Source organism: Sabethes cyaneus, chromosome 2 (genome assembly GCF_943734655.1).
Source record: "Sabethes cyaneus chromosome 2, idSabCyanKW18_F2, whole genome shotgun sequence".
Taxonomy (NCBI): domain Eukaryota; kingdom Metazoa; phylum Arthropoda; class Insecta; order Diptera; family Culicidae; genus Sabethes; species Sabethes cyaneus.
The window spans coordinates 196,084,704-196,112,262 of NC_071354.1; the positions used below are offsets into that span (position 1 = coordinate 196,084,704).

Genomic DNA, 27,559 nt, shown 5'->3' on the forward strand with positions numbered 1-27,559 from the left:
AAAATCCTTTTTTACATGTCCGTATTTTTGAAGCTTTCTAGGTGTTTCGTCGTTTTGGTTGTATTTCTTGCTTTCTTTTGCCGCTGTTTTGGCATCTTTCCGTCGTCTTTCCATCGTATTTTCATGTTATTTCCGTGGTATTTTTGTTGTCTTCCATCATCTTTTCTTTTTCAAATTTCCGTTGTATTTTTTGCCATATTTTCATCACTTTTTCGTCATTTTCCACTCTCTTTTCAACACAAAGTTAAAGTCTGGGTGCTAATTCCGTTAGCGAAATTTAACCTTCTGTTTTTATACGACAGACTCGCAACCAGCTGTTAGAATACAGGACAGTGCGGGGTCAGTGCTACGATCCTTTTGATTCTAACAGCCTCTCCCAGCCGAGATTCGAACATAAGACGACCGGCTTATTAGACCAGCGTCTTACCTCGAGGCCAACTGGGAAGCACTTTTCACCGCATCTTCGTCGTCTTTTTGTCGTCTATTTGCTGTCTTTCCGTCGTTCTTTTGTCTTCTTATCGTCATCTTATTATTGTCTTTTCATCGCCTTTTCGCCGTTTTTTGTCATCTTGTGTCAGTTGTGTTTTCTCTGCATTCGTAATCTATTTGTCATCTCTCGTCGTATTTTTGCCCTCTTTACATGGTAAATATAGTCAACTTTCCCAAATACGGTCGACTATCCCATTGCTTACGTCCACGGTATAATGGTTTATCACGGTGAAAGAGCGCATGTTGGTTTTGACGTAGACTACGTCTTTGTTTACTATCTGGGACTGGGTAGCACTCTGTGAAAACGAAAACAAAAGTGTAACGTTGGAATAAAAGATTTCAAATGCTAATAACTACTAAACTACTGAACGAAACTGAACAATTTATATGTCGTTGGAAAGATAAACTGACCAGCAATTTTATGGAGGGCGAGAGAGCAATTTTATGAACGGCGTAAGAGGGGGGGCTCCTATACAAATGAAACACAAATTTCCTCAAAACTCGAGAACTTATCAAGCAAATGGAACCAAATTTGGCATGTGTGGGTCTCAGAAGGCAAAAATATTTTCTATTGTGAATTGGGATCCTTCTCTCTCTTTGGGAGGGGGGCTCCCATACAAATAATATACAAATTTCCTCATAACTCGTGAACTAATCAATCAAAAGGAACCAAATTTAGCATGTGGGGGTTTTAAAAGGTAGGATTTTTTTCTATGGTGTACTAAGACCCCTTAGCCTTCTAAGAGGGGGGGCTCCCATATAAATGAAATACAAATTTTCTCATAACTCGAGAACTAATTGAGCAAATGGAGGCATGGAGGGTTTTATGGAGGCATGAATTTATTTTATGATGGTTTGAGACCCCTCACCCCTGTGGTAGGAGCATAAGAACTCTCATAAAACAGAAATTTTTGCGTATGTGCCATATTTTCTGCTATGTAACAAGCGGTAAGCTGTGACAGTAAAACCTTCTCGGAGCAAAAGACAGTGAATCGACGCCGTTAATCTGTTAACGCCGTTAATCGAGGACATTCGAATGGCACGTCATATTTGCGATAAACGTGCTTTGGCTTTAATGTTATTTGTAACTAATGGCTATTTTAAAGGTCACAACCGAGTAAAAGTAAGATTATTGAAACATGTCAGGCTACGCATAATCATATTTAATACAATAATCTGGAGGTCATACATTACTATTTCAACCTTTATAGTGCACACAAGTGATTTTTAAAAGAAATCTTTTATGTCTCACTCAATGGTTGCAAGCGTTGTACTTATGAACCCCCGTCCACGTATTTTCAAAGCCACCATTGCATTTAATGAAGAAATGAATCTGGATATTTCGCTCTTCTCTTTTAAACATTCACTTGAACAATGGCACTCACAGATTCTTATAAACATACATATGCCAGAAATGCAGTTTACAATAGTCTTTGATCCAATGATCTGATATAATCCTACGTCACCCATTCGTACAACCCTTAGGGCTGTATACCTTGTAGTTTTTTATCTAAATGTACGTGGGTTTGCACACCAAAATCAGTGCACTTTTTTGATTGCTGATGGCGCAATCAAGTTTTAATATCATCGATCTTACTGAAAAATATATTACAAATTGATCGATCTAACGTTAAACCCACGATCAACAAGCTGAAATATTCCAGCTTACTGCCGATGCAGACGAAATCCGTTCATGTGTTCCGAAAAAAAAATGCACCGCAGCTATTGTTCGCCCCTCGTCACTGCCTAGCAACAGCGCTGTTTGAATCTTCTCTCCGGCAGAATGTAATTTCCAAATGGTAGGAAAAATCCCGTCCACTAAACAGGAGGTGAGCGAAAAGTGTGAAAATTATCGTGGTACCACATCACTTTCTGCCTGCTGGAAGGCGTTGGAAATCCATCGATCGACATGGATATTTTTCCAGAAGAATCACACGCAAAATTATTTGGTTTTATACAATATATATACAGACTTGAAAGCGCAATCTTTGGTCGTTTTAAAAACGAAATTTTTCTGATTTGGATGAAGAAACTTGGAATTCTGTCGCTTGCACGTCGCTTACCGGTCACAATTTATGTTTCAAAATCGGTCAGATCTGGACCTATTCTGCAATCTCTCGGAGGTTGCTCAGGGAAGCAACTTGGACCGTTTGCTTTTCACACTGTTTATCAACTACTAGCTGACCCGACAAACTTCGTATTGCCACAAATTAACCTGTGTTGTACATAAATCATGAATCTCGGATGATCTTTGTCACTATCTCGAGTTTTGCAAGCCCCCCAGTGGGCGGCGCTTCCGACGGCGGGTCACCGGCAACACTCGCGACCGGCTCGTCCTGAATGATCTAGTGTTACTATAGATAGTTTTTGTGGTCTTGTTATTGATTAATGTTTTATGGAAGAGTCTCGAATTTTTCGAGTTGGATTAGTTTTTGAGTTTCGCAAAAATTTCTGTTTTATTTGTATGAGAGTCCATATCCCCCTACCACAGGGGTGAGAGGTCTCTAACTATCATAAAATAAATTCAAGACTCAAAAATCTCCTACATGCTAAATTTGGTTCCATTTGCTTGATTAGTACTCAAATTATAAGGAAATTTGTATTTCATTTGTATGGGAGCCCACCCTCTTAAAAGGGAAAGGGGTCGTAATACACCACAGAAAAAAAATTCTGCCATCTAAAACTCTCACATGCCAAATTTGGTTCCATTTGCTTGATTAGCTCTAAAGTTATGAGCAAATTTGTATTTCGTTTGAATGGGAGCCCCCCCCCCTCCTAAAAAGGTAAGAAGTCCTAATTCATAATGGGAAAAATGGTTGCCTCCAAAAATACCCACAAGCCAAATATGGTTCCATTTGCTTGATTAGTTCTCGAATTATGAGGAAATTTGTATTTCATTTGTGTAGAAGCCCCCCCTCTTGAAGTGTGGAAGGATCCTAATTCACCGTAGAAAATATTTTTGCCTCCAAAAACCTCCACATGCCGAATTTGGTTCTATTTGCTTGATTAGTTCTCGAGTTATGGGGAAATTTGTATTTCATTTGTATTGGAGCCCCCCCTCCTAATGTGGGAAGAGGTCCTAATTCATCACAGAAAAAATTCTTGCCTCCAAAAACACCTACACGCCAAATTTGGTTCCATTTGCTGGATTAGTTCTCGAGTTATGAGGAAATTTGTATTTCGTTTGTATAGGACCCCCCCCTCCTAAAGTGGGGAGGGGTCCCAATTCATCATTGAAAAAAAAATTGTCTCCAAAAACACACATATGCCAAATTTGGTTCAATTCGCTTGATTAGTTCTCGAGTTATGAGGAAATTTGTATTTCATTTGTACAGGAGCCCCTCCTCTTAAAGTGGGGAGGGGTCCTAATTTACCGTAGAAAATTTTCCTGCCCTCGAAAACCTTCACATGCCAAATTTGGTTCCATTTGCTTGATTAGTTCTCGAGTTATGAGGAAATTTGTATGGAAGCCCCCCCTCTTAAAGGGGAGAGGAGTTACAATTCCCCTTATAAAGAGGGAGGGGTCTCAATTTACCATAGAATAAATTCTTGTCACCGAAAACACCCACATGCCAAATTTGGTTCTATTTTCTTGATTAGTTCTCGAGTTATGAGGAAATTTGTATTTCATTTGTATAGGAGCGTCCCCTCCTAAAGTGGGGAGAGGTTCTTATTCATCATAGAAAAAATTCTTGCCTCCAAAAACACCTACATGCCAAATTTGGTTCCATTTGCTGGATTAGCTCTCGAGTTATAAGGAAATTTGTATTTCGTTTGTATAGGAGCCCCCCCCCCCCACTTAAAGTGGGGAGGGGTCCCAATTCATCATAGAAAAAAATTTTGTCTCCAAAAACACACACATGCCAAATTTGGTTCCATTTGCTTGATTAGTTCTCGAGTTATGAGGAAATTGGTATTTCATTTGTACAGGAGCCCCCCCTCTTAAAGTGAGAGGGGTCCTAATTCAACATAGAAAATTTTCTTGCCCTCGAAAACTTTCACATGCCAAATTTGGTTCCATTTGCTTGATTAGTTCTCGAGTTATGAGGAAATTTGTATGGAAACCCCCCCTCTTAAAGGGGAGAGGAGTTATAATTCCCCTTATAAAGAGGGGAGGGGTCTCAAATTACCCTAGAATAAATTCTTGTCACCGAAAACACCCACATGCCAAATTTGGTTCTATTTGCTTGATTAGTTCTCGAGTTATGCAGAAATTTGTGTTTCATTTGTATGGGAGCCCCCCCTCTTAGTGGGGGGAGGGGTCTCTAACCATCACTAAAACCTTTCCTGGCCCCAAAAACCTCTACATGCAAATTTTCACGCCGATTGGTTCAGTAGTTTTTGATTCTATAAGGAACACAGGACAGACAGACAGACAGACAGACAGACAGACAGACAGACAGACAGACAGACAGACAGACAGACAGACAGACAGACAGACAGACAGACAGACAGACAGACAGACAGACAGACAGACAGACAGACAGACAGACAGACAGACAGACAGACAGACAGACAGACAGACAGACAGACAGACAGACAGACAGACAGACAGACAGACAGACAGACAGACAGACAGACAGACAGACAGACAGACAGACAGACAGACAGACAGACAGACAGACAGACAGACAGACAGACAGACAGACAGACAGACAGACAGACAGACAGACAGACAGACAGACAGACAGACAGACAGACAGACAGACAGACAGACAGACAGACAGACAGACAGACAGACAGACAGACAGACAGACAGACAGACAGACAGACAGACAGACAGACAGACAGACAGACAGACAGACAGACAGACAGACAGACAGACAGACAGACAGACAGACAGACAGACAGACAGACAGACAGACAGACAGACAGACAGACAGACAGACAGACAGACAGACAGACAGACAGACAGACAGACAGACAGACAGACAGACAGACAGACAGACAGACAGACAGACAGACAGACAGACAGACAGACAGACAGACAGACAGACAGACAGACAGACAGACAGACAGACAGACAGACAGACAGACAGACAGACAGACAGACAGACAGACAGACAGACAGACAGACAGACAGACAGACAGACAGACAGACAGACAGACAGACAGACAGACAGACAGACAGACAGACAGACAGACAGACAGACAGACAGACAGACAGACAGACAGACAGACAGACAGACAGACAGACAGACAGACAGACAGACAGACAGACAGACAGACAGACAGACAGACAGACAGACAGACAGACAGACAGACAGACAGACAGACAGACAGACAGACAGACAGACAGACAGACAGACAGACAGACAGACAGACAGACAGACAGACAGACAGACAGACAGACAGACAGACAGACAGACAGACAGACAGACAGACAGACAGACAGACAGACAGACAGACAGACAGACAGACAGACAGACAGACAGACAGACAGACAGACAGACAGACAGACAGACAGACAGACAGACAGACAGACAGACAGACAGACAGACAGACAGACAGACAGACAGACAGACAGACAGACAGACAGACAGACAGACAGACAGACAGACAGACAGACAGACAGACAGACAGACAGACAGACAGACAGACAGACAGACAGACAGACAGACAGACAGACAGACAGACAGACAGACAGACAGACAGACAGACAGACAGACAGACAGACAGACAGACAGACAGACAGACAGACAGACAGACAGACAGACAGACAGACAGACAGACAGACAGACAGACAGACAGACAGACAGACAGACAGACAGACAGACAGACAGACAGACAGACAGACAGACAGACAGACAGACAGACAGACAGACAGACAGACAGACAGACAGACAGACAGACAGACAGACAGACAGACAGACAGACAGACAGACAGACAGACAGACAGACAGACAGACAGACAGACAGACAGACAGACAGACAGACAGACAGACAGACAGACAGACAGACAGACAGACAGACAGACAGACAGACAGACAGACAGACAGACAGACAGACAGACAGACAGACAGACAGACAGACAGACAGACAGACAGACAGACAGACAGACAGACAGACAGACAGACAGACAGACAGACAGACAGACAGACAGACAGACAGACAGACAGACAGACAGACAGACAGACAGACAGACAGACAGACAGACAGACAGACAGACAGACAGACAGACAGACAGACAGACAGACAGACAGACAGACAGACAGACAGACAGACAGACAGACAGACAGACAGACAGACAGACAGACAGACAGACAGACAGACAGACAGACAGACAGACAGACAGACAGACAGACAGACAGACAGACAGACAGACAGACAGACAGACAGACAGACAGACAGACAGACAGACAGACAGACAGACAGACAGACAGACAGACAGACAGACAGACAGACAGACAGACAGACAGACAGACAGACAGACAGACAGACAGACAGACAGACAGACAGACAGACAGACAGACAGACAGACAGACAGACAGACAGACAGACAGACAGACAGACAGACAGACAGACAGACAGACAGACAGACAGACAGACAGACAGACAGACAGACAGACAGACAGACAGACAGACAGACAGACAGACAGACAGACAGACAGACAGACAGACAGACAGACAGACAGACAGACAGACAGACAGACAGACAGACAGACAGACAGACAGACAGACAGACAGACAGACAGACAGACAGACAGACAGACAGACAGACAGACAGACAGACAGACAGACAGACAGACAGACAGACAGACAGACAGACAGACAGACAGACAGACAGACAGACAGACAGACAGACAGACAGACAGACAGACAGACAGACAGACAGACAGACAGACAGACAGACAGACAGACAGACAGACAGACAGACAGACAGACAGACAGACAGACAGACAGACAGACAGACAGACAGACAGACAGACAGACAGACAGACAGACAGACAGACAGACAGACAGACAGACAGACAGACAGACAGACAGACAGACAGACAGACAGACAGACAGACAGACAGACAGACAGACAGACAGACAGACAGACAGACAGACAGACAGACAGACAGACAGACAGACAGACAGACAGACAGACAGACAGACAGACAGACAGACAGACAGACAGACAGACAGACAGACAGACAGACAGACAGACAGACAGACAGACAGACAGACAGACAGACAGACAGACAGACAGACAGACAGACAGACAGACAGACAGACAGACAGACAGACAGACAGACAGACAGACAGACAGACAGACAGACAGACAGACAGACAGACAGACAGACAGACAGACAGACAGACAGACAGACAGACAGACAGACAGACAGACAGACAGACAGACAGACAGACAGACAGACAGACAGACAGACAGACAGACAGACAGACAGACAGACAGACAGACAGACAGACAGACAGACAGACAGACAGACAGACAGACAGACAGACAGACAGACAGACAGACAGACAGACAGACAGACAGACAGACAGACAGACAGACAGACAGACAGACAGACAGACAGACAGACAGACAGACAGACAGACAGACAGACAGACAGACAGACAGACAGACAGACAGACAGACAGACAGACAGACAGACAGACAGACAGACAGACAGACAGACAGACAGACAGACAGACAGACAGACAGACAGACAGACAGACAGACAGACAGACAGACAGACAGACAGACAGACAGACAGACAGACAGACAGACAGACAGACAGACAGACAGACAGACAGACAGACAGACAGACAGACAGACAGACAGACAGACAGACAGACAGACAGACAGACAGACAGACAGACAGACAGACAGACAGACAGACAGACAGACAGACAGACAGACAGACAGACAGACAGACAGACAGACAGACAGACAGACAGACAGACAGACAGACAGACAGACAGACAGACAGACAGACAGACAGACAGACAGACAGACAGACAGACAGACAGACAGACAGACAGACAGACAGACAGACAGACAGACAGACAGACAGACAGACAGACAGACAGACAGACAGACAGACAGACAGACAGACAGACAGACAGACAGACAGACAGACAGACAGACAGACAGACAGACAGACAGACAGACAGACAGACAGACAGACAGACAGACAGACAGACAGACAGACAGACAGACAGACAGACAGACAGACAGACAGACAGACAGACAGACAGACAGACAGACAGACAGACAGACAGACAGACAGACAGACAGACAGACAGACAGACAGACAGACAGACAGACAGACAGACAGACAGACAGACAGACAGACAGACAGACAGACAGACAGACAGACAGACAGACAGACAGACAGACAGACAGACAGACAGACAGAAATCCTTCTTTATAGGTATAGATTGATCACTGGATGACAAAGTGCAACTATGTAATCCATCATATTGTGGCTCGAATGTGTCGGGAAACGCAGAATTGCCATTTAGAATGGTTTCTTTCAAGGTCAAAATTCGCAGGTTTTATATTTCATACGCTCAGTCTCAAACAAACAAATTACAAAGTTGTTTACATATTTCTCATCGGCTTTTGTGATAGGCTTTTCATATTTATACTATTTTACACTTGAAGTATTGTTTCGTGACAAAATGCAGTCATTTTCATGCATTTTAGACACAAATTTTTTAATTTTGCACTTTTGCACTGTTGAAAATACAGCTGAAATGACAGAAACTGACAGATTATCTCACACACACATCAGATTGATGGCTTATCTCTCTTGTAGTGATATATTAATAGTGCGCCCTATTCAAATTCAGTAGTAAACAGGTTTTGGAACCGTGGTATGAAATTTCATACGCTAGGGCATAATGGGTTAATGCATGAATAAATGTTTTGCAATATATATTATTTTCAGAAACGGCCCCCCAAGCGCTGAATGAAAAATATGAATTTAAAAATTTCCGAAAAAGAACTGATGCGCAAAATAAATTCGGATCACTTTTAAATGTTGATAATATTTTTTTCACGGAATTGCTGTATATAAAGAAAATAGATGAGGTGTCAGAGCACATCTTCCGGGAAAATATGGTTACAATGTAGGGCTGAGGAAAATATCTTCAAATTGTAGAAACTGTAATAACCCAAGGATAACTTTGAAGTTAAAATAAAACATTGATTACCATTCATCGCCCTTTTTTCGCCGGATTAATGTGCATTGTTTTTAAATCTATTTTTCATCGATTATTGAATGACAAAGCTTCGCATTTTAGTCACAATTCCACTTCCGACCGAACACCTATCTACAGATATCAGCTTTTACAGACTGTATAGTAAACTTCAGTAATTTTTAAGTCTGTAAACGACGCGACTGGAATCCATTAAAATTAGCCAAAATGAGCGCTTACTTTATACAACAATCCCCGTAGAAAATTCAGCAAAATCATTTTCATCATGAGGCAGCCGTAACTTGACACCATTTCAAACGACATTTCTATTATTATAAATACAAACTATTTATACCAAGCACAGCGGGAGCACACAATCTGTTTGCTTGACTACCGCAGTAGGTGACCAGGAAGCAGGAAGCAGGATTTCCGCTCCATTCCGTAAGCATTCCGACGAAACCCGCGCACTAGTGGTGGTAGTCTCCATAATCTTCTCATGGAATATATTCCACCCTACCTATAAATGATTCCATTTGGTGCGAAAAGCATCGGCCCAGTTTTCCCGGATGACCTCGAGCACTCTTTCCTTAACCGAGTTTCAGACAAGAAAGGAGGCATCATTTACGCATTCGTTTTTTCCTATCCCATTAAGTAATAGTGTGGAAAAAAATCGTATGAGTTGTGGTGAGACAGCGTCAGAAGAACCGCTGGAGGAAATCTAACTGCTGGGACTGGGAGTTACGGCAACGGAAATAAAATGCTATCAGCAAATCAGTTTGGATACTTGCGTACATATGCGTCATTTCATCGCTTGATACTTCATCAAAGGGGCAGAGGCATTTCGTGGTCGATGATTTCCAAATCGTGGAAAGCCGATTGAACGTTCCTTAGTTAGGTTAGTTATTGTTAGAAGACAACTTAACAACTAAGCAGTATTAACAAAAACATGAAAACTCTGAGGTATGTGTACATTACGAACGACCAACAAACGGAAGCAGCAAACGTTTTAAACTTCCAACCATTTTCTGTAACTCTTACTGTTACTCATTCCAACTCAAAAGCTACTGAATGCAACATTTGAATTACTTCAATTTTTCCAAAAAAATCCCTTGGGTACGTTTGCGGATAGTTTTTACAGCGGCGATAAGTCTACTAAGAAACAGTAAAGTTTTACAAGTAGTATATTAAAAGATGTTCTACGAATCTAAGTAGTAACAATTCGAATGAAATGAACCGATGAACTTAAAGTTAAATGAGAGAAAAACTATGGTTTAAGATTAGTAACGAAATCAACTAAAAATTTTTTTTAAAAGGACTTGGGTTAGTGAAGGTCAATGATGTACAATACTTCAAACCAGAACATTGGAAGACGCATAGCCAGACAAAGAGGGAATGGAATAGGATGTAGGTAGGGTTACTAATTCTGACAGACGAACTCGAGTATGTGCGAGTAAGTGGATCTACTAGCTAAGGGTTAGAGAATGAGATGCATGAAGTGAGAAATATCCTAGTAGAAATGGTAGTTTTGTTTGCAATCCTGGGAATAACTCTAGATGAGAACTATCAGATTGTGTGTGTGTATAATGTGTGGATTGGATGCAGAGAGCGACAGGCAAACGTGAAACAAAAAACTCACCGAACCGTCACCGTGATGATGCCGGTGGGCATGCTGAGGGGTTTCGGTAGGCTCACTGAAAAAAAAAAACAAAATTAAAGTGTGACATCGATACCGGCTCATTCGATGCAATGCAGCCCGATGATATACTCACGCTTCATCCTCATCTTCATAGTTGTAATCATACTCATCGTCATCGTTCTCGTAATCGTCACCATTCGTCTGACGCTTTAATCTGCGTAAGTGCAGCTTTTGCCGTTGGTGGCTTTCTTCCGCATGTTTTGCCCAGATTGACCACCAGCCAAAGTCCAGCCCAGAAATATCATCCAAAGCCTTTTCCTTCATCTGTTGCGCGATAGTGTTGGCGATGAGTTTTTCGCTGGGGAAAATCGTCTTTCCGCATCCAATCTGAAGTACAAGCAAACTCTGTTGGCAGCAGCACCAAATGAAATAAGTCGAACAATTACCAAAAATCCAATTCTGCCCAGCTTCCGCTTCCCATTATTGACATGGATTTGACCGTGTCGAATAGCATTTTTCGTCATTTGATGGATCTCTGATCGGGTGACATCATCAATTATAAAGTTTTCCTGGTGATAAATATAAAATATAAAATAAGAAATGGTATTTTAAGGTTTCAAAATAAAATAAACCTGTCGGTTGTGGATCAAAACTAGAATGGTTAGATTCAAACAAAACGATTCAGTTTAAAAATAAAAGTTTATTTCAGTGGTGGTAAGTAGTAGTGCTTCTCGAGGGTTGTCAAAATCTACTGTTTTTTCCAAATAAAATCCATAAATAACTGTTTTAACGAACCGACCAGCTCAACAGCTTTGCCAACATCTGCCATGAATTCTTTAATTATATTATTTTCTGTAGGTTTCGGTTTCGACTCAGCAGTTGTTAATGTTGATTCTGCGGTGGTTGATTCCGTCGATGACGTCGTATCTTCAACAGTTGTCGACTCTGCAGTGGTTGGCGTTGATTCTGCGGTGGTTGATTCCGTCGATGACGTCGTATCTTCTACAGTTGTCGACTCTGCAGTGGTTGACGTTGATTCTGCGGTGGTTGATTCCGTCGATGACGTCGTATCTTCAACAGTTGTCGACTCTGCAGTGGTTGACGTTGATTCTGCGGTGGTTGATTCCGTCGATGACGTCGTATCTTCAACAGTTGTCGACTCTGCAGTTGTTGACGTTGATTCCGCGGTGGTTGATTCCGTCGATGACGTTGTATCTTCAACAGTTGTCGACTCTGCAGTGGTTGACGTTGATTCTGCGGTGGTTGATTCCGTCGATGACGTCGTATCTTCAACAATTGTCGACTCTGCAGTGGTTGACGTTGATTCTGCGGTGGTTGATTCCGTCGATGACGTTGTATCTTCAACAGTTGTCGACTCTGCAGTGGTTGACGTTGATTCTGCGGTGGTTGATTCCGTCGATGACGTCGTATCTTCTACAGTTGTCGACTCTGCAGTGGTTGACGTTGATTCTGCGGTGGTTGATTCCGTTGATGACGTCGTATCTTCAACAGTTGTCGACTCTGCAGTTGTTGACGTTGATTCTGCGGTGGTTGATTCCATCGATGACGTCGTATCTTCAACAGTTGTCGACTCTGCAGTGGTAGACGTTGATTCTGCGGTGGTTGATTCCGTCGATGACGTCGTATCTTCAACAGTTGTCGACTCTGCAGTGGTTGACGTTGATTCTGCGGTGGTTGATTCCGTCGATGACGTCGTATCTTCAACAGTTGTCGATTCTGCAGTGGTTGACGTTGATTCTGCGGTGGTTGATTCCGTTGATGACGTCGTATCTTCAACAGTTGTCGACTCTGCAGTTGTTGACGTTGATTCTGTGGTGGTTGATTCCGTCGATGACGTCGTATCTTCAACAGTTGTCGACTCTGCAGTTGTTGACGTTGATTCCGCGGTGGTTGATTCCGTCGATGACGTCGTATCTTCAACAGTTGTCGACTCTGCAGTGGTTGACGTTGATTCTGCGGTGGTTGATTCCGTTGATGACGTCGTATCTTCAACAGTTGTCGACTCTGCAGTGGTTGACGTTGATTCTGCGGTGGTTGATTCCGTCGATGACGTCGTATCTTCAACAGTTGTCGACTCTGCAGTGGTTGACGTTGATTCTGCGGTGGTTGATTCCGTTGATGACGTCGTATCTTCAACAGTTGTCGACTCTGCAGTTGTTGACGTTGATTCTGCGGTGGTTGATTCCGTCGATGACGTCGTATCTTCAACAGTTGTCGACTCTGCAGTGGTTGACGTTGATTCTGCGGTGGTAGATTCCGTCGATGACGTCGTATCTTCAACAGTTGTCGACTCTGCAGTGGTTGACGTTGATTCTGCGGTGGTTGATTCCGTCGATGACGTCGTATCTTCAACAGTTGTCGACTCTGCAGTGGTTGACGTTGATTCTGCGGTGGTTGATTCCGTTGATGACGTCGTATCTTCAACAGTTGTCGACTCTGCAGTGGTAGACGTTGATTCTGCGGTGGTTGATTCCGTCGATGACGTCGTATCTTCAACAGTTGTCGACTCTGCAGTGGTTGACGTTGATTCTGCGGTGGTAGATTCCGTCGATGACGTCGTATCTTCAACAGTTGTCGATTCTGCAGTGGTTGACGTTGATTCTGCGGTGGTTGATTCCGTCGATGACGTCGTATCTTCAACAGTTGTCGACTCTGCAGTGGTTGACGTTGATTCTGCGGTGGTAGATTCCGTCGATGACGTCGTATCTTCAACAGTTGTCGACTCTGCAGTGGTTGACGTTGATTCTGCGGTGGTTGATTCCGTCGATGACGTCGTATCTTCAACAGTTGTCGACTCTGCAGTGGTAGACGTTGATTCTGCGGTGGTTGATTCCGTCGATGACGTCGTATCTTCAACAGTTGTCGACTCTGCAGTTGTTGACATTGATTCTGCGGTGGTTGATTCCGTCGATGACGTCGTATCTTCAACAGTTATCGACTCTGCAGTGGTTGACGTTGATTCTGCGGTGGTTGATTCCGTCGATGACGTCGTATCTTCAACAGTTGTCGACTCTGCAGTGGTTGACGTTGATTCTGCGGTGGTTGATTCCGTTGATGACGTCGTATCTTCAACAGTTGTCGACTCTGCAGTGGTAGACGTTGATTCTGCGGTGGTTGATTCCGTCGATGACGTCGTATCTTCAACAGTTGTCGACTCTGCAGTGGTTGACGTTGATTCTGCGGTGGTTGATTCCGTCGATGACGTCGTATCTTCAACAGTTGTCGATTCTGCAGTGGTTGACGTTGATTCTGCGGTGGTTGATTCCGTCGATGACGTCGTATCTTCAACAGTTGTCGACTCTGCAGTGGTTGACGTTGATTCTGCGGTGGTAGATTCCGTCGATGACGTCGTATCTTCAACAGTTGTCGACTCTGCAGTGGTTGACGCTGATTCTGCGGTGGTTGATTCCGTCGATGACGTCGTATCTTCAACAGTTGTCGATTCTGCAGTGGTTGACGTTGATTCTGCGGTGGTTGATTCCGTCGATGACGTCGTATCTTCAACAGTTGTCGACTCTGCAGTGGTTGACGCTGATTCTGCGGTGGTTGATTCCGTCGATGACGTCGTATCTTCAACAGTTGTCGATTCTGCAGTGGTTGACGTTGATTCTGCGGTGGTTGATTCCGTCGATGACGTCGTATCTTCAACAATTGTCGACTCTGCAGTGGTTGACGTTGATTCTGCGGTGGTTGATTCCGTCGATGACGTTGTATCTTCAACAGTTGTCGACTCTGCAGTGGTTGACGTTGATTCTGCGGTGGTTGATTCCGTCGATGACGTCGTATCTTCAACAGTTGTCGACTCTGCAGTGGTTGACGTTGATTCTGCGGTGGTAGATTCCGTCGATGACGTCGTATCTTCAACAGTTGTCGACTCTGCAGTGGTTGACGCTGATTCTGCGGTGGTTGATTCCGTCGATGACGTCGTATCTTCAACAGTTGTCGATTCTGCAGTGGTTGACGTTGATTCTGCGGTGGTTGATTCCGTCGATGACGTCGTATCTTCAACAGTTGTCGACTCTGCAGTGGTTGACGCTGATTCTGCGGTGGTTGATTCCGTCGATGACGTCGTATCTTCAACAGTTGTCGATTCTGCAGTGGTTGACGTTGATTCTGCGGTGGTTGATTCCGTCGATGACGTCGTATCTTCAACAGTTGTCGACTCTGCAGTGGTTGACGTTGATTCTGCGGTGGTTGATTCCGTTGATGACGTCGTATCTTCAACAGTTGTCGACTCTGCAGTGGTAGACGCTGATTCTGCGGTGGTTGATTCCGTTGATGACGTCGTATCTTCAACAGTTGTCGACTCTGCAGTGGTAGACGTTGATTCTGTGGTGGTTGATTCCGTCGATGACGTCGTATCTTCAACAGTTGTCGACTCTGCAGTGGTTGACGTTGATTCTGCGGTGGTAGATTCCGTCGATGACGTCGTATCTTCAACAGTTGTCGATTCTGCAGTGGTTGACGTTGATTCTGCGGTGGTTGATTCCGTCGATGACGTCGTATCTTCAACAGTTGTCGACTCTGCAGTGGTTGACGTTGATTCTGCGGTGGTAGATTCCGTCGATGACGTCGTATCTTCAACAGTTGTCGACTCTGCAGTGGTTGACGCTGATTCTGCGGTGGTTGATTCCGTCGATGACGTCGTATCTTCAACAGTTGTCGATTCTGCAGTGGTTGACGTTGATTCTGCGGTGGTTGATTCCGTCGATGACGTCGTATCTTCAACAGTTGTCGATTCTGCAGTGGTTGACGTTGATTCTGCGGTGGTTGATTCCGTCGATGACGTCGTATTTTCAACAGTTGTCGACTCTGCAGTGGTTGACGTTGATTCTGCGGTGGTTGATTCCGTTGATGACGTCGTATCTTCAACAGTTGTCGACTCTGCAATGGTAGACGTTGATTCTGCGGTGGTTGATTCCGTCGATGACGTCGTATCTTCAACAGTTGTCGACTCTGCAGTGGTTGACGTTGATTCTGCGGTGGTAGATTCCGTCGATGACGTCGTATCTTCAACAGTTGTCGATTCTGCAGTGGTTGACGTTGATTCTGCGGTGGTTGATTCCGTCGATGACGTCGTATCTTCAACAGTTGTCGACTCTGCAGTGGTTGACGTTGATTCTGCGGTGGTAGATTCCGTCGATGACGTCGTATCTTCAACAGTTGTCGACTCTGCAGTGGTTGACGCTGATTCTGCGGTGGTTGATTTCGTCGATGACGTCGTATCTTCAACAGTTGTCGATTCTGCAGTGGTTGACGTTGATTCTGCGGTGGTTGATTCCGTCGATGACGTCGTATCTTCAACAGTTGTCGATTCTGCAGTGGTTGACGTTGATTCTGCGGTGGTTGATTCCGTCGATGACGTCGTATCTTCAACAGTTGTCGACTCTGCAGTGGTTGACGTTGATTCTGCGGTGGTTGATTCCGTTGATGACGTCGTATCTTCAACAGTTGTCGACTCTGCAGTGGTTGACGTTGATTCTGCGGTGGTAGATTCCGTCGATGACGTCGTATCTTCAACAGTTGTCGACTCTGCAGTGGTTGACGCTGATTCTGCGGTGGTTGATTCCGTCGATGACGTCGTATCTTCAACAGTTGTCGATTCTGCAGTGGTTGACGTTGATTCTGCGGTGGTTGATTCCGTCGATGACGTCGTATCTTCAACAGTTGTCGACTCTGCAGTTGTTGACGTTGATTCTGCGGTGGTTGATTCCGTCGATGACGTCGTATCTTCAACAGTTGTCGATTCTGCAGTGGTTGACGTTGATTCTGCGGTGGTTGATTCCGTCGATGACGTCGTATCTTCAACAGTTGTCGATTCTGCAGTGGTTGACGTTGATTCTGCGGTGGTAGATTCCGTCGATGACGTCGTATCTTCAACAGTTGTCGATTCTGCAGTGGTTGACGTTGATTCTGCGGTGGTTGATTCCGTCGATGACGTCGTATCTTCAACAGTTGTCGACTCTGCAGTGGTTGACGTTGATTCTGCGGTGGTTGATTCCGTCGATGACGTCGTATCTTCAACAGTTGTCGACTCTGCAGTGGTTGACGTTGATTCTGCGGTGGTAGATTCCGTCGATGACGTCGTATCTTCAAAAGTTGTCGACTCTGCAGTGGTTGACGTTGATTCTGCGGTGGTTGATTCCGTCGATGACGTCGTATCTTCAACAGTTGTCGATTCTGCAGTGGTTGACGTTGATTCTGCGGTGGTTGATTCCGTCGATGACGTCGTATCTTCAACAGTTGTCGACTCTGCAGTGGTTGACGTTGATTCTGCGGTGGTTGATTCCGTCGATGACGTCGTATCTTCAACAGTTGTCGACTCTGCAGTGGTTGACGTTGATTCTGCGGTGGTTGATTCCGTCGATGACGTCGTATCTTCTACAGTTGTCGACTCTGCAGTGGTTGACATTGATTCTGCGGTGGTTGATTCTGTTGATGACGTCGTATCTTCTACAGTTGTCGACTCTGCAGTGGTTGACGTTGATTCTGCGGTGGTTGATTCCGTCGATGACGTCGTATCTTCTACAGTTGTCGACTCTGCAGTGGTTGACGTTGATTCTGCGGTGGTTGATTTCGTCGATGACGTCGTATCTTCTACAGTTGTCGACTCTGCAGTGGTTGACGTTGATTCTGCGGTGGTTGATTCCGTCGATGACGTCGTATCTTCTACAGTTGTCGACTCTGCAGTGGTTGACGTTGATTCTGCGGTGGTTGATTCTGTTGATGACGTCGTATCTTCAACAGTTGTCGACTCTGCAGTTGTTGACGTTGATTCTGCGGTGGTTGATTCCGTCGATGACGTCGTATCTTCAACAGTTGTCGACTCTGCAGTTGTTGATGTTGATTCTGCGGTGGTTGATTCCGTCGATGACGTCGTATCTTCAACAGTTGTCGATTCTGCAGTGGTTGACGTTGATTCTGCGGTGGTTGATTCCGTCGATGACGTCGTATCTTCAACAGTTGTCGACTCTGCAGTGGTTGACGTTGATTCTGCGGTGGTTGATTCCGTTGATGACGTCGTATCTTCAACAGTTGTCGACTCTGCAGTGGTTGACGTTGATTCTGCGGTGGTTGATTTCGTCGATGACGTCGTATCTTCAACAGTTGTCGAGTCTGCAGTGGTTGACGTTGATTCTGCGGTGGTTGATTCCGTCGATGACGTCGTATCTTCAACAATTGTCGACTCTGCAGTGGTTGACGTTGATTCTGCGGTGGTTGATTCCGTCGATGACGTCGTATCTTCAACAGTTGTCGAGTCTGCAGTGGTTGACGTTGATTCTGCGGTGGTTGATTCCGTCGATGACGTCGTATCTTCAACAGTTGTCGACTCTGCAGTGGTTGACGTTGATTCTGCGGTGGTTGATTCCGTTGATGACGTCGTATCTTCAACAGTTGTCGACTCTGCAGTGGTTGACGTTGATTCTGCGGTGGTAGATTCCGTCGATGACGTCGTATCTTCAACAGTTGTCGACTCTGCAGTGGTTGACGCTGATTCTGCGGTGGTTGATTCCGTCGATGACGTCGTATCTTCAACAGTTGTCGATTCTGCAGTGGTTGACGTTGATTCTGCGGTGGTTGATTCCGTCGATGACGTCGTATCTTCAACAGTTGTCGACTCTGCAGTTGTTGACGTTGATTCTGCGGTGGTTGATTCCGTCGATGACGTCGTATCTTCAACAGTTGTCGATTCTGCAGTGGTTGACGTTGATTCTGCGGTGGTTGATTCCGTCGATGACGTCGTATCTTCAACAGTTGTCGATTCTGCAGTGGTTGACGTTGATTCTGCGGTGGTTGATTCCGTCGATGACGTCGTATCTTCAACAGTTGTCGACTCTGCAGTGGTTGACGTTGATTCTGCGGTGGTTGATTCCGTTGATGACGTCGTATCTTCAACAGTTGTCGACTCTGCAGTGGTTGACGTTGATTCTGCGGTGGTTGATTCCGTCGATGACATCGTATCTTCTACAGTTGTCGACTCTGCAGTGGTTGACGTTGATTCTGCGGTGGTTGATTCTGTTGATGACGTCGTATCTTCAACAGTTGTCGACTCTGCAGTTGTTGACGTTGATTCTGCGGTGGTTGATTCCGTCGATGACGTCGTATCTTCAACAGTTGTCGATTCTGCAGTTGTTGACGTGGATTCTGCGGTGGTTGATTCCGTCGATGACGTCGTATCTTCAACAGTTGTCGACTCTGCAGTTGTTGATGTTGATTCTGCGGTGGTTGATTCCGTCGATGACGTCGTATCTTCAACAGTTGTCGACTCTGCAGTGGTTGACGTTGATTCTGCGGTGGTTGATTCCGTCGATGACGTCGTATCTTCAACAGTTGTCGAGTCTGCAGTGGTTGACGTTGATTCTGCGGTGGTTGATTCCGTCGATGACGTCGTATCTTCAACAGTTGTCGAGTCTGCAGTGGTTGACGTTGATTCTGCGGTGGTTGATTCCGTCGATGACGTCGTATCTTCAACAATTGTCGACTCTGCAGTGGTTGACGTTGATTCTGCGGTGGTTGATTCCGTCGATGACGTCGTATCTTCAACAGTTGTCGAGTCTGCAGTGGTTGACGTTGATTCTGCGGTGGTTGATTCCGTCGATGACATCGTATCTTCAACAGTTGTCGACTCTGCAGTGGTTGACGTTGATTCTGCGGTGGTTGATTCCGTCGATGACGTCGTATCTTCAACAATTGTCGACTCTGCAGTGGTTGACGTTGATTCTGCGGTGGTTGATTCCGTTGATGACGTCGTATCTTCAACAGTTGTCGACTCTGCAGTGGTTGACGCTGATTCTGCGGTGGTTGATTTCGTCGATGACGTCGTATCTTCAACAGTTGTCGATTCTGCAGTGGTTGACGTTGATTCTGCGGTGGTTGATTCCGTCGATGACGTCGTATCTTCAACAGTTGTCGATTCTGCAGTGGTTGACGTTGATTCTGCGGTGGTTGATTCCGTCGATGACGTCGTATCTTCAACAGTTGTCGACTCTGCAGTGGTTGACGTTGATTCTGCGGTGGTTGATTCCGTTGATGACGTCGTATCTTCAACAGTTGTCGACTCTGCAGTGGTTGACGTTGATTCTGCGGTGGTAGATTCCGTCGATGACGTCGTATCTTCAACAGTTGTCGACTCTGCAGTGGTTGACGCTGATTCTGCGGTGGTTGATTCCGTCGATGACGTCGTATCTTCAACAGTTGTCGATTCTGCAGTGGTTGACGTTGATTCTGCGGTGGTTGATTCCGTCGATGACGTCGTATCTTCAACAGTTGTCGACTCTGCAGTTGTTGACGTTGATTCTGCGGTGGTTGATTCCGTCGATGACGTCGTATCTTCAACAGTTGTCGATTCTGCAGTGGTTGACGTTGATTCTGCGGTGGTTGATTCCGTCGATGACGTCGTATCTTCAACAGTTGTCGATTCTGCAGTGGTTGACGTTGATTCTGCGGTGGTAGATTCCGTCGATGACGTCGTATCTTCAACAGTTGTCGATTCTGCAGTGGTTGACGTTGATTCTGCGGTGGTTGATTCCGTCGATGACGTCGTATCTTCAACAGTTGTCGACTCTGCAGTGGTTGACGTTGATTCTGCGGTGGTTGATTCCGTCGATGACGTCGTATCTTCAACAGTTGTCGACTCTGCAGTGGTTGACGTTGATTCTGCGGTGGTAGATTCCGTCGATGACGTCGTATCTTCAAAAGTTGTCGACTCTGCAGTGGTTGACGTTGATTCTGCGGTGGTTGATTCCGTCGATGACGTCGTATCTTCAACAGTTGTCGATTCTGCAGTGGTTGACGTTGATTCTGCGGTGGTTGATTCCGTCGATGACGTCGTATCTTCAACAGTTGTCGACTCTGCAGTGGTTGACGTTGATTCTGCGGTGGTTGATTCCGTCGATGACGTCGTATCTTCAACAGTTGTCGACTCTGCAGTGGTTGACGTTGATTCTGCGGTGGTTGATTCCGTCGATGACGTCGTATCTTCTACAGTTGTCGACTCTGCAGTGGTTGACATTGATTCTGCGGTGGTTGATTCTGTTGATGACGTCGTATCTTCTACAGTTGTCGACTCTGCAGTGGTTGACGTTGATTCTGCGGTGGTTGATTCCGTCGATGACGTCGTATCTTCTACAGTTGTCGACTCTGCAGTGGTTGACGTTGATTCTGCGGTGGTTGATTTCGTCGATGACGTCGTATCTTCTACAGTTGTCGACTCTGCAGTGGTTGACGTTGATTCTGCGGTGGTTGATTCCGTCGATGACGTCGTATCTTCTACAGTTGTCGACTCTGCAGTGGTTGACGTTGATTCTGCGGTGGTTGATTCTGTTGATGACGTCGTATCTTCAACAGTTGTCGACTCTGCAGTTGTTGACGTTGATTCTGCGGTGGTTGATTCCGTCGATGACGTCGTATCTTCAACAGTTGTCGACTCTGCAGTTGTTGATGTTGATTCTGCGGTGGTTGATTCCGTCGATGACGTCGTATCTTCAACAGTTGTCGATTCTGCAGTGGTTGACGTTGATTCTGCGGTGGTTGATTCCGTCGATGACGTCGTATCTTCAACAGTTGTCGACTCTGCAGTGGTTGACGTTGATTCTGCGGTGGTTGATTCCGTTGATGACGTCGTATCTTCAACAGTTGTCGACTCTGCAGTGGTTGACGTTGATTCTGCGGTGGTTGATTTCGTCGATGACGTCGTATCTTCAACAGTTGTCGAGTCTGCAGTGGTTGACGCTGATTCTGCGGTGGTTGATTTCGTCGATGACGTCGTATCTTCAACAGTTGTCGATTCTGCAGTGGTTGACGTTGATTCTGCGGTGGTTGATTCCGTCGATGACGTCGTATCTTCAACAGTTGTCGATTCTGCAGTGGTTGACGTTGATTCTGCGGTGGTTGATTCCGTCGATGACGTCGTATCTTCAACAGTTGTCGACTCTGCAGTGGTTGACGTTGATTCTGCGGTGGTTGATTCCGTTGATGACGTCGTATCTTCAACAGTTGTCGACTCTGCAGTGGTTGACGTTGATTCTGCGGTGGTAGATTCCGTCGATGACGTCGTATCTTCAACAGTTGTCGACTCTGCAGTGGTTGACGCTGATTCTGCGGTGGTTGATTCCGTCGATGACGTCGTATCTTCAACAGTTGTCGATTCTGCAGTGGTTGACGTTGATTCTGCGGTGGTTGATTCCGTCGATGACGTCGTATCTTCAACAGTTGTCGACTCTGCAGTTGTTGACGTTGATTCTGCGGTGGTTGATTCCGTCGATGACGTCGTATCTTCAACAGTTGTCGATTCTGCAGTGGTTGACGTTGATTCTGCGGTGGTTGATTCCGTCGATGACGTCGTATCTTCAACAGTTGTCGATTCTGCAGTGGTTGACGTTGATTCTGCGGTGGTTGATTCCGTCGATGACGTCGTATCTTCAACAGTTGTCGACTCTGCAGTGGTTGACGTTGATTCTGCGGTGGTTGATTCCGTTGATGACGTCGTATCTTCAACAGTTGTCGACTCTGCAGTGGTTGACGTTGATTCTGCGGTGGTTGATTCCGTCGATGACATCGTATCTTCTACAGTTGTCGACTCTGCAGTGGTTGACGTTGATTCTGCGGTGGTTGATTCTGTTGATGACGTCGTATCTTCAACAGTTGTCGACTCTGCAGTTGTTGACGTTGATTCTGCGGTGGTTGATTCCGTCGATGACGTCGTATCTTCAACAGTTGTCGATTCTGCAGTTGTTGACGTGGATTCTGCGGTGGTTGATTCCGTCGATGACGTCGTATCTTCAACAGTTGTCGACTCTGCAGTTGTTGATGTTGATTCTGCGGTGGTTGATTCCGTCGATGACGTCGTATCTTCAACAGTTGTCGACTCTGCAGTGGTTGACGTTGATTCTGCGGTGGTTGATTCCGTCGATGACGTCGTATCTTCAACAGTTGTCGAGTCTGCAGTGGTTGACGTTGATTCTGCGGTGGTTGATTCCGTCGATGACGTCGTATCTTCAACAGTTGTCGAGTCTGCAGTGGTTGACGTTGATTCTGCGGTGGTTGATTCCGTCGATGACGTCGTATCTTCAACAATTGTCGACTCTGCAGTGGTTGACGTTGATTCTGCGGTGGTTGATTCCGTCGATGACGTCGTATCTTCAACAGTTGTCGAGTCTGCAGTGGTTGACGTTGATTCTGCGGTGGTTGATTCCGTCGATGACATCGTATCTTCAACAGTTGTCGACTCTGCAGTGGTTGACGTTGATTCTGCGGTGGTTGATTCCGTCGATGACGTCGTATCTTCAACAATTGTCGACTCTGCAGTGGTTGACGTTGATTCTGCGGTGGTTGATTCCGTTGATGACGTCGTATCTTCAACAGTTGTCGACTCTGCAGTGGTTGACGTTAAACACGCTGGGGTTTCTTCTTCCGTAGTCGACCTCACTACTTCAGTAGTCGTTGTTGTCATATAACAATCGACATTGTTAGGATAATCACATTTACAAGTTTTCATATTGAAGTAGAGATTTGCCGGGCATGAAAGAGTGACTGGTAAAAACGATATGCAAAGGTAGTATTTTTCACAATTTTCGTGAGGCCGTAATATCAAGCTTTTTGGGTTGAATGTAGCAGGACAGGATGCCTGTTTTTCTATACAGGAAATCGAAGCCTCAACAGCATCAACAGACATTGATTCTGCGGTGGTTGATTCCGTCGATGACGTCGTATCTTCAACAGTTGTCGACTCTGCAGTGGTTGACGTTGATTCTGCGGTGGTTGATTCCGTTGATGACGTCGTATCTTCAACAGTTGTCGACTCTGCAGTGGTTGACGTTGATTCTGCGGTGGTTGATACCGTCGATGACGTCGTATCTTCAACAGTTGTCGACTCTGCAGTGGTTGACGTTGATTCTGCGGTGGTTGATTCCGTTGATGACGTCGTATCTTCAACAGTTGTCAACTCTGCAGTTGTTGACGTTGATTCTGCGGTGGTTGATTCCGTCGATGACGTCGTATCTTCAACAGTTGTCGACTCTGCAGTGGTAGACGTTGATTCTGCGGTGGTTGATTCCGTCGATGACGTCGTATCTTCAACAGTTGTCGACTCTGCAGTTGTTGACATTGATTCTGCGGTGGTTGATTCCGTCGATGACGTCGTATCTTCAACAGTTGTCGACTCTGCAGTGGTTGACGTTGATTCTGCGGTGGTTGATTCCGTCGATGACGTCGTATCTTCAACAGTTGTCGACTCTGCAGTGGTTGACGTTGATTCTGCGGTGGTTGATTCCGTTGATGACGTCGTATCTTCAACAGTTGTCGACTCTGCAGTGGTTGACGTTGATTCTGCGGTGGTTGATTCCGTCGATGACGTCGTATCTTCTACAGTTGTCGACTCTGCAGTAGTTGACGTTGATTCTGCGGTGGTTGATTCCGTCGATGACGTCGTATCTTCAAGAGTTGTCAAATCTGCAGTGGTTGACGTTGATTCTGCGGTGGTTGATTCTGTTGATGGCGTCGTACCTTCTACAGTTGTCGTCTCTGCAGTGGTTGACGTTAAACACGCTGGGGTTTCTTCTTCCGTAGTCGACGTCACTACTTCAGTAGTCGTTGTTGTCATATAACAATCGACATTGTTAGGATAATCACATTCACAAGTTTTCAAATTGAAGTAGAGATTTGCCGGGCATGAAAGAGTGACTGGTAAAAACGATATGCAAAGGTAGTATTTTTCACAATTTTCGTGAGGCCGTAATATCAAGCTGCTTGGGTTGAATGTAGCAGGACAGGATGCCTGTTTCTCTATACAGGAAATGGAAGCCTCAACAGCATCATATGTAGCCATAAGTTGCAGTGTTGGCCTTTTCTGGCAACGGTGGATTTCATCTCTGGTGCACATTTTCGTACTATCGTCCCACCGGGAACCACCCGGACAGCTTCGAATAATTTGTAACCTGCCTACACATATAACATAGTTTTCACAATTTTCGGAATGCGCAAGCATTTGCACCCGTGTATATGTATTGTTGTTACACTCATTAGCACTGTTCACTAAAGACACTAGCACTGTAAGTGTGAGGAGAAATAGCAAGACCTGTAAAGCTGTCAAAGTGACATTTTATTATTCAATTTTCAGAAGTTTAGTGAATAATTTAAACCTACCAGTCATTTTAAGCCATGCGTTGTGTTCTCCTTGAGGTGTTTCCGGTTACTGAATGGTTCACCCACTTGAATTGATTATTTTATAAAATTTCTGCATCAATTTCAATTGGTTTACTATTTGATAAGTACTCGATACAATCGCACAACGTTTGGAAAGCACACGTGAATATAAATATCTATTTAAGCAGTTATTTTCACGTTGATTTATCAACTTGATGACACAAGTTTTCCTAAAATAGATATGTGGCAATCCACAAACATAAAGTTAAATTGGAATTTTTACCACCTGAAAGGCTTAGGCCTTCATTTTAGTTTTAAAAGTTTGTCTAAAAGTGCTTCGCTCGAGAAAAGCATATCAATTATTACCGGCTTCATCTTCGGTGGTCCCTAATTATGATATAAAATCGGGAAAAATCGAAATTTTTGTTTAATTTATCTGATTCGTGCGTAGTCTTTAACCGCTATAGTTACTATCTAACAGAACCAGACTATAATTTAAACCAGTTCCTGGGAAAAAAATATACCAAACCTTTCATCGCTTCGTGCGTGTCAATGTTTAGTAGAAATTTATGGGAGAAATATGGAAATTAACTTCCAATTGGATTACTGTGATCCATTGGAGTGGTCACGGCATTTAGGCATGGACCAATTGATGAAAGCGCACGCGCCGTCTGTTGTGGGTTGATGGAATTAAGATAATTTTGAGGTTTTTCGATCATTATGTTGTCAGTCGGTAAAAAACAGCCGTCGCTATTGTACTTTGAAGAGTGATATTATACTGAATTATTGATCCACAAACGAAACAGACGACCATCAGAAATAATTCAACGACTTACTTTAGGTATCAGGAAGAACTTGGACAGTTTGTTGACTGCTTTCTGCCGTTTTTTCTCATTCACTTCATCCCAGCTGTGTGACCGTAGTACCAGCGACAGGATGATTCTGCTCTGGGTTGCTGAGCATTGTGCCTTTTCCTGTGAAAAATTGAAGAGGAAAGCAAAGTTAGAAGTTTATGCTTGGTGAGGAATTTGACTGGTTTTTACAAAACTTATAAGACACTACGAGTTATTGAAGTTGGCAGTTTAAATCAAAAATGTTATGTACAAAAATCATAACAGCCAAATAAAAAATAAAGGAAACGCCAAGCATAAAAAGGATATTCGACGGTAAAACATCGGGCAATCAATCATTCTCGAGATAAAAAAGTGAAAGCCTGTTTACAAACTCTCACTGATATGTTAAAATATTCAAGAGAAAACTTCTAGATAGAAATAAATTCAAAGATACAATAAATGACAAACTCAGTTACAATGAAACCTACCTTCGAATAGATTGATTTGATTGGTTGTGGAGCTTTCCTAACCACGTCCAGTGGTTCCGCTAGCATTGGCTGTAGAGATCAAGAGAAAAGTAAAAAGTTGGCAATTAGTTTAAAGCGGTTTCCACTGAATTCTAGAAAACATTGATGATTCTGATGTGACTGATCATTTACAATTGGGGGATCAAATATTGTTCGGGAAAACTGATTTGTTCTGATTCAATTTTCACTATTCTGTCATCTTCAACATAATGTACATCCATTCATGTCACATAATATTCAAAATAAAGTCTAATTGATTTTCTTTTCAAACATGAGAAAAGCAACACGATTTTCCAACATCGTACCTCGGTCTCTCCAAGTCAGTTCTTCATTTTACCACGCGATTTCGCATTGAATATTACAAAATCAAATTCCACACCCGGTCAGAAAGTTATTTCAGGAACGAGGCAAACTTTTTACTCCCTCCTCCTGTTCCTCATCTTTCTCGTCCACTTCAACTTATTCATTTCTTTCCTCACCTACGCTACCATTGCATTGGCCATAAACTCAATTATCAAGATGCCAATCAAATTCGCCGCAGTTTGCCCCCACCCATCCACCATGTTACTCCAACTTCTTGATTTCACCGTTGTGCTAGGACGACTGCTCCAAATAAATAATACAAAATAAAAAGACTAAAACGACAGTGCGCGGTGGCAGCGGCGGCGGCATCCTTCACGCGAGTTTTATGTGCATGCAATTTCTGTTGCCTGTTTCGGAACGTTTGCTTTCGCGGTTATTTCCTGCTTTGACCGGACAGAATTTCCATTGCCCGTCGC

The 27,559-nt window shown here is 44.9% G+C and overlaps 1 protein-coding gene across 4 annotated transcripts in view; it reads right to left on the reverse strand.

Moving 5' to 3' along the window:
• The window catches only part of LOC128738209 (uncharacterized), a 402,077-nt gene that overhangs the window by 58,914 nt on the left and 315,604 nt on the right, over positions 1-27,559 (reverse strand). For all 4 annotated transcript variants that reach the window (XM_053833173.1, XM_053833171.1, XM_053833172.1 and 1 more), the window contains 5 exons: positions 26,742-26,810; positions 26,257-26,394; positions 11,704-11,826; positions 11,391-11,644; positions 11,258-11,312 (listed from right to left, as the gene is read on the reverse strand). In XM_053833173.1, coding sequence (XP_053689148.1) covers positions 11,258-11,312; positions 11,391-11,644; positions 11,704-11,826; positions 26,257-26,394; positions 26,742-26,810 — 639 coding nt within the window. The remainder of the gene's footprint in view (positions 1-11,257; positions 11,313-11,390; positions 11,645-11,703; positions 11,827-26,256; positions 26,395-26,741; positions 26,811-27,559) is intronic.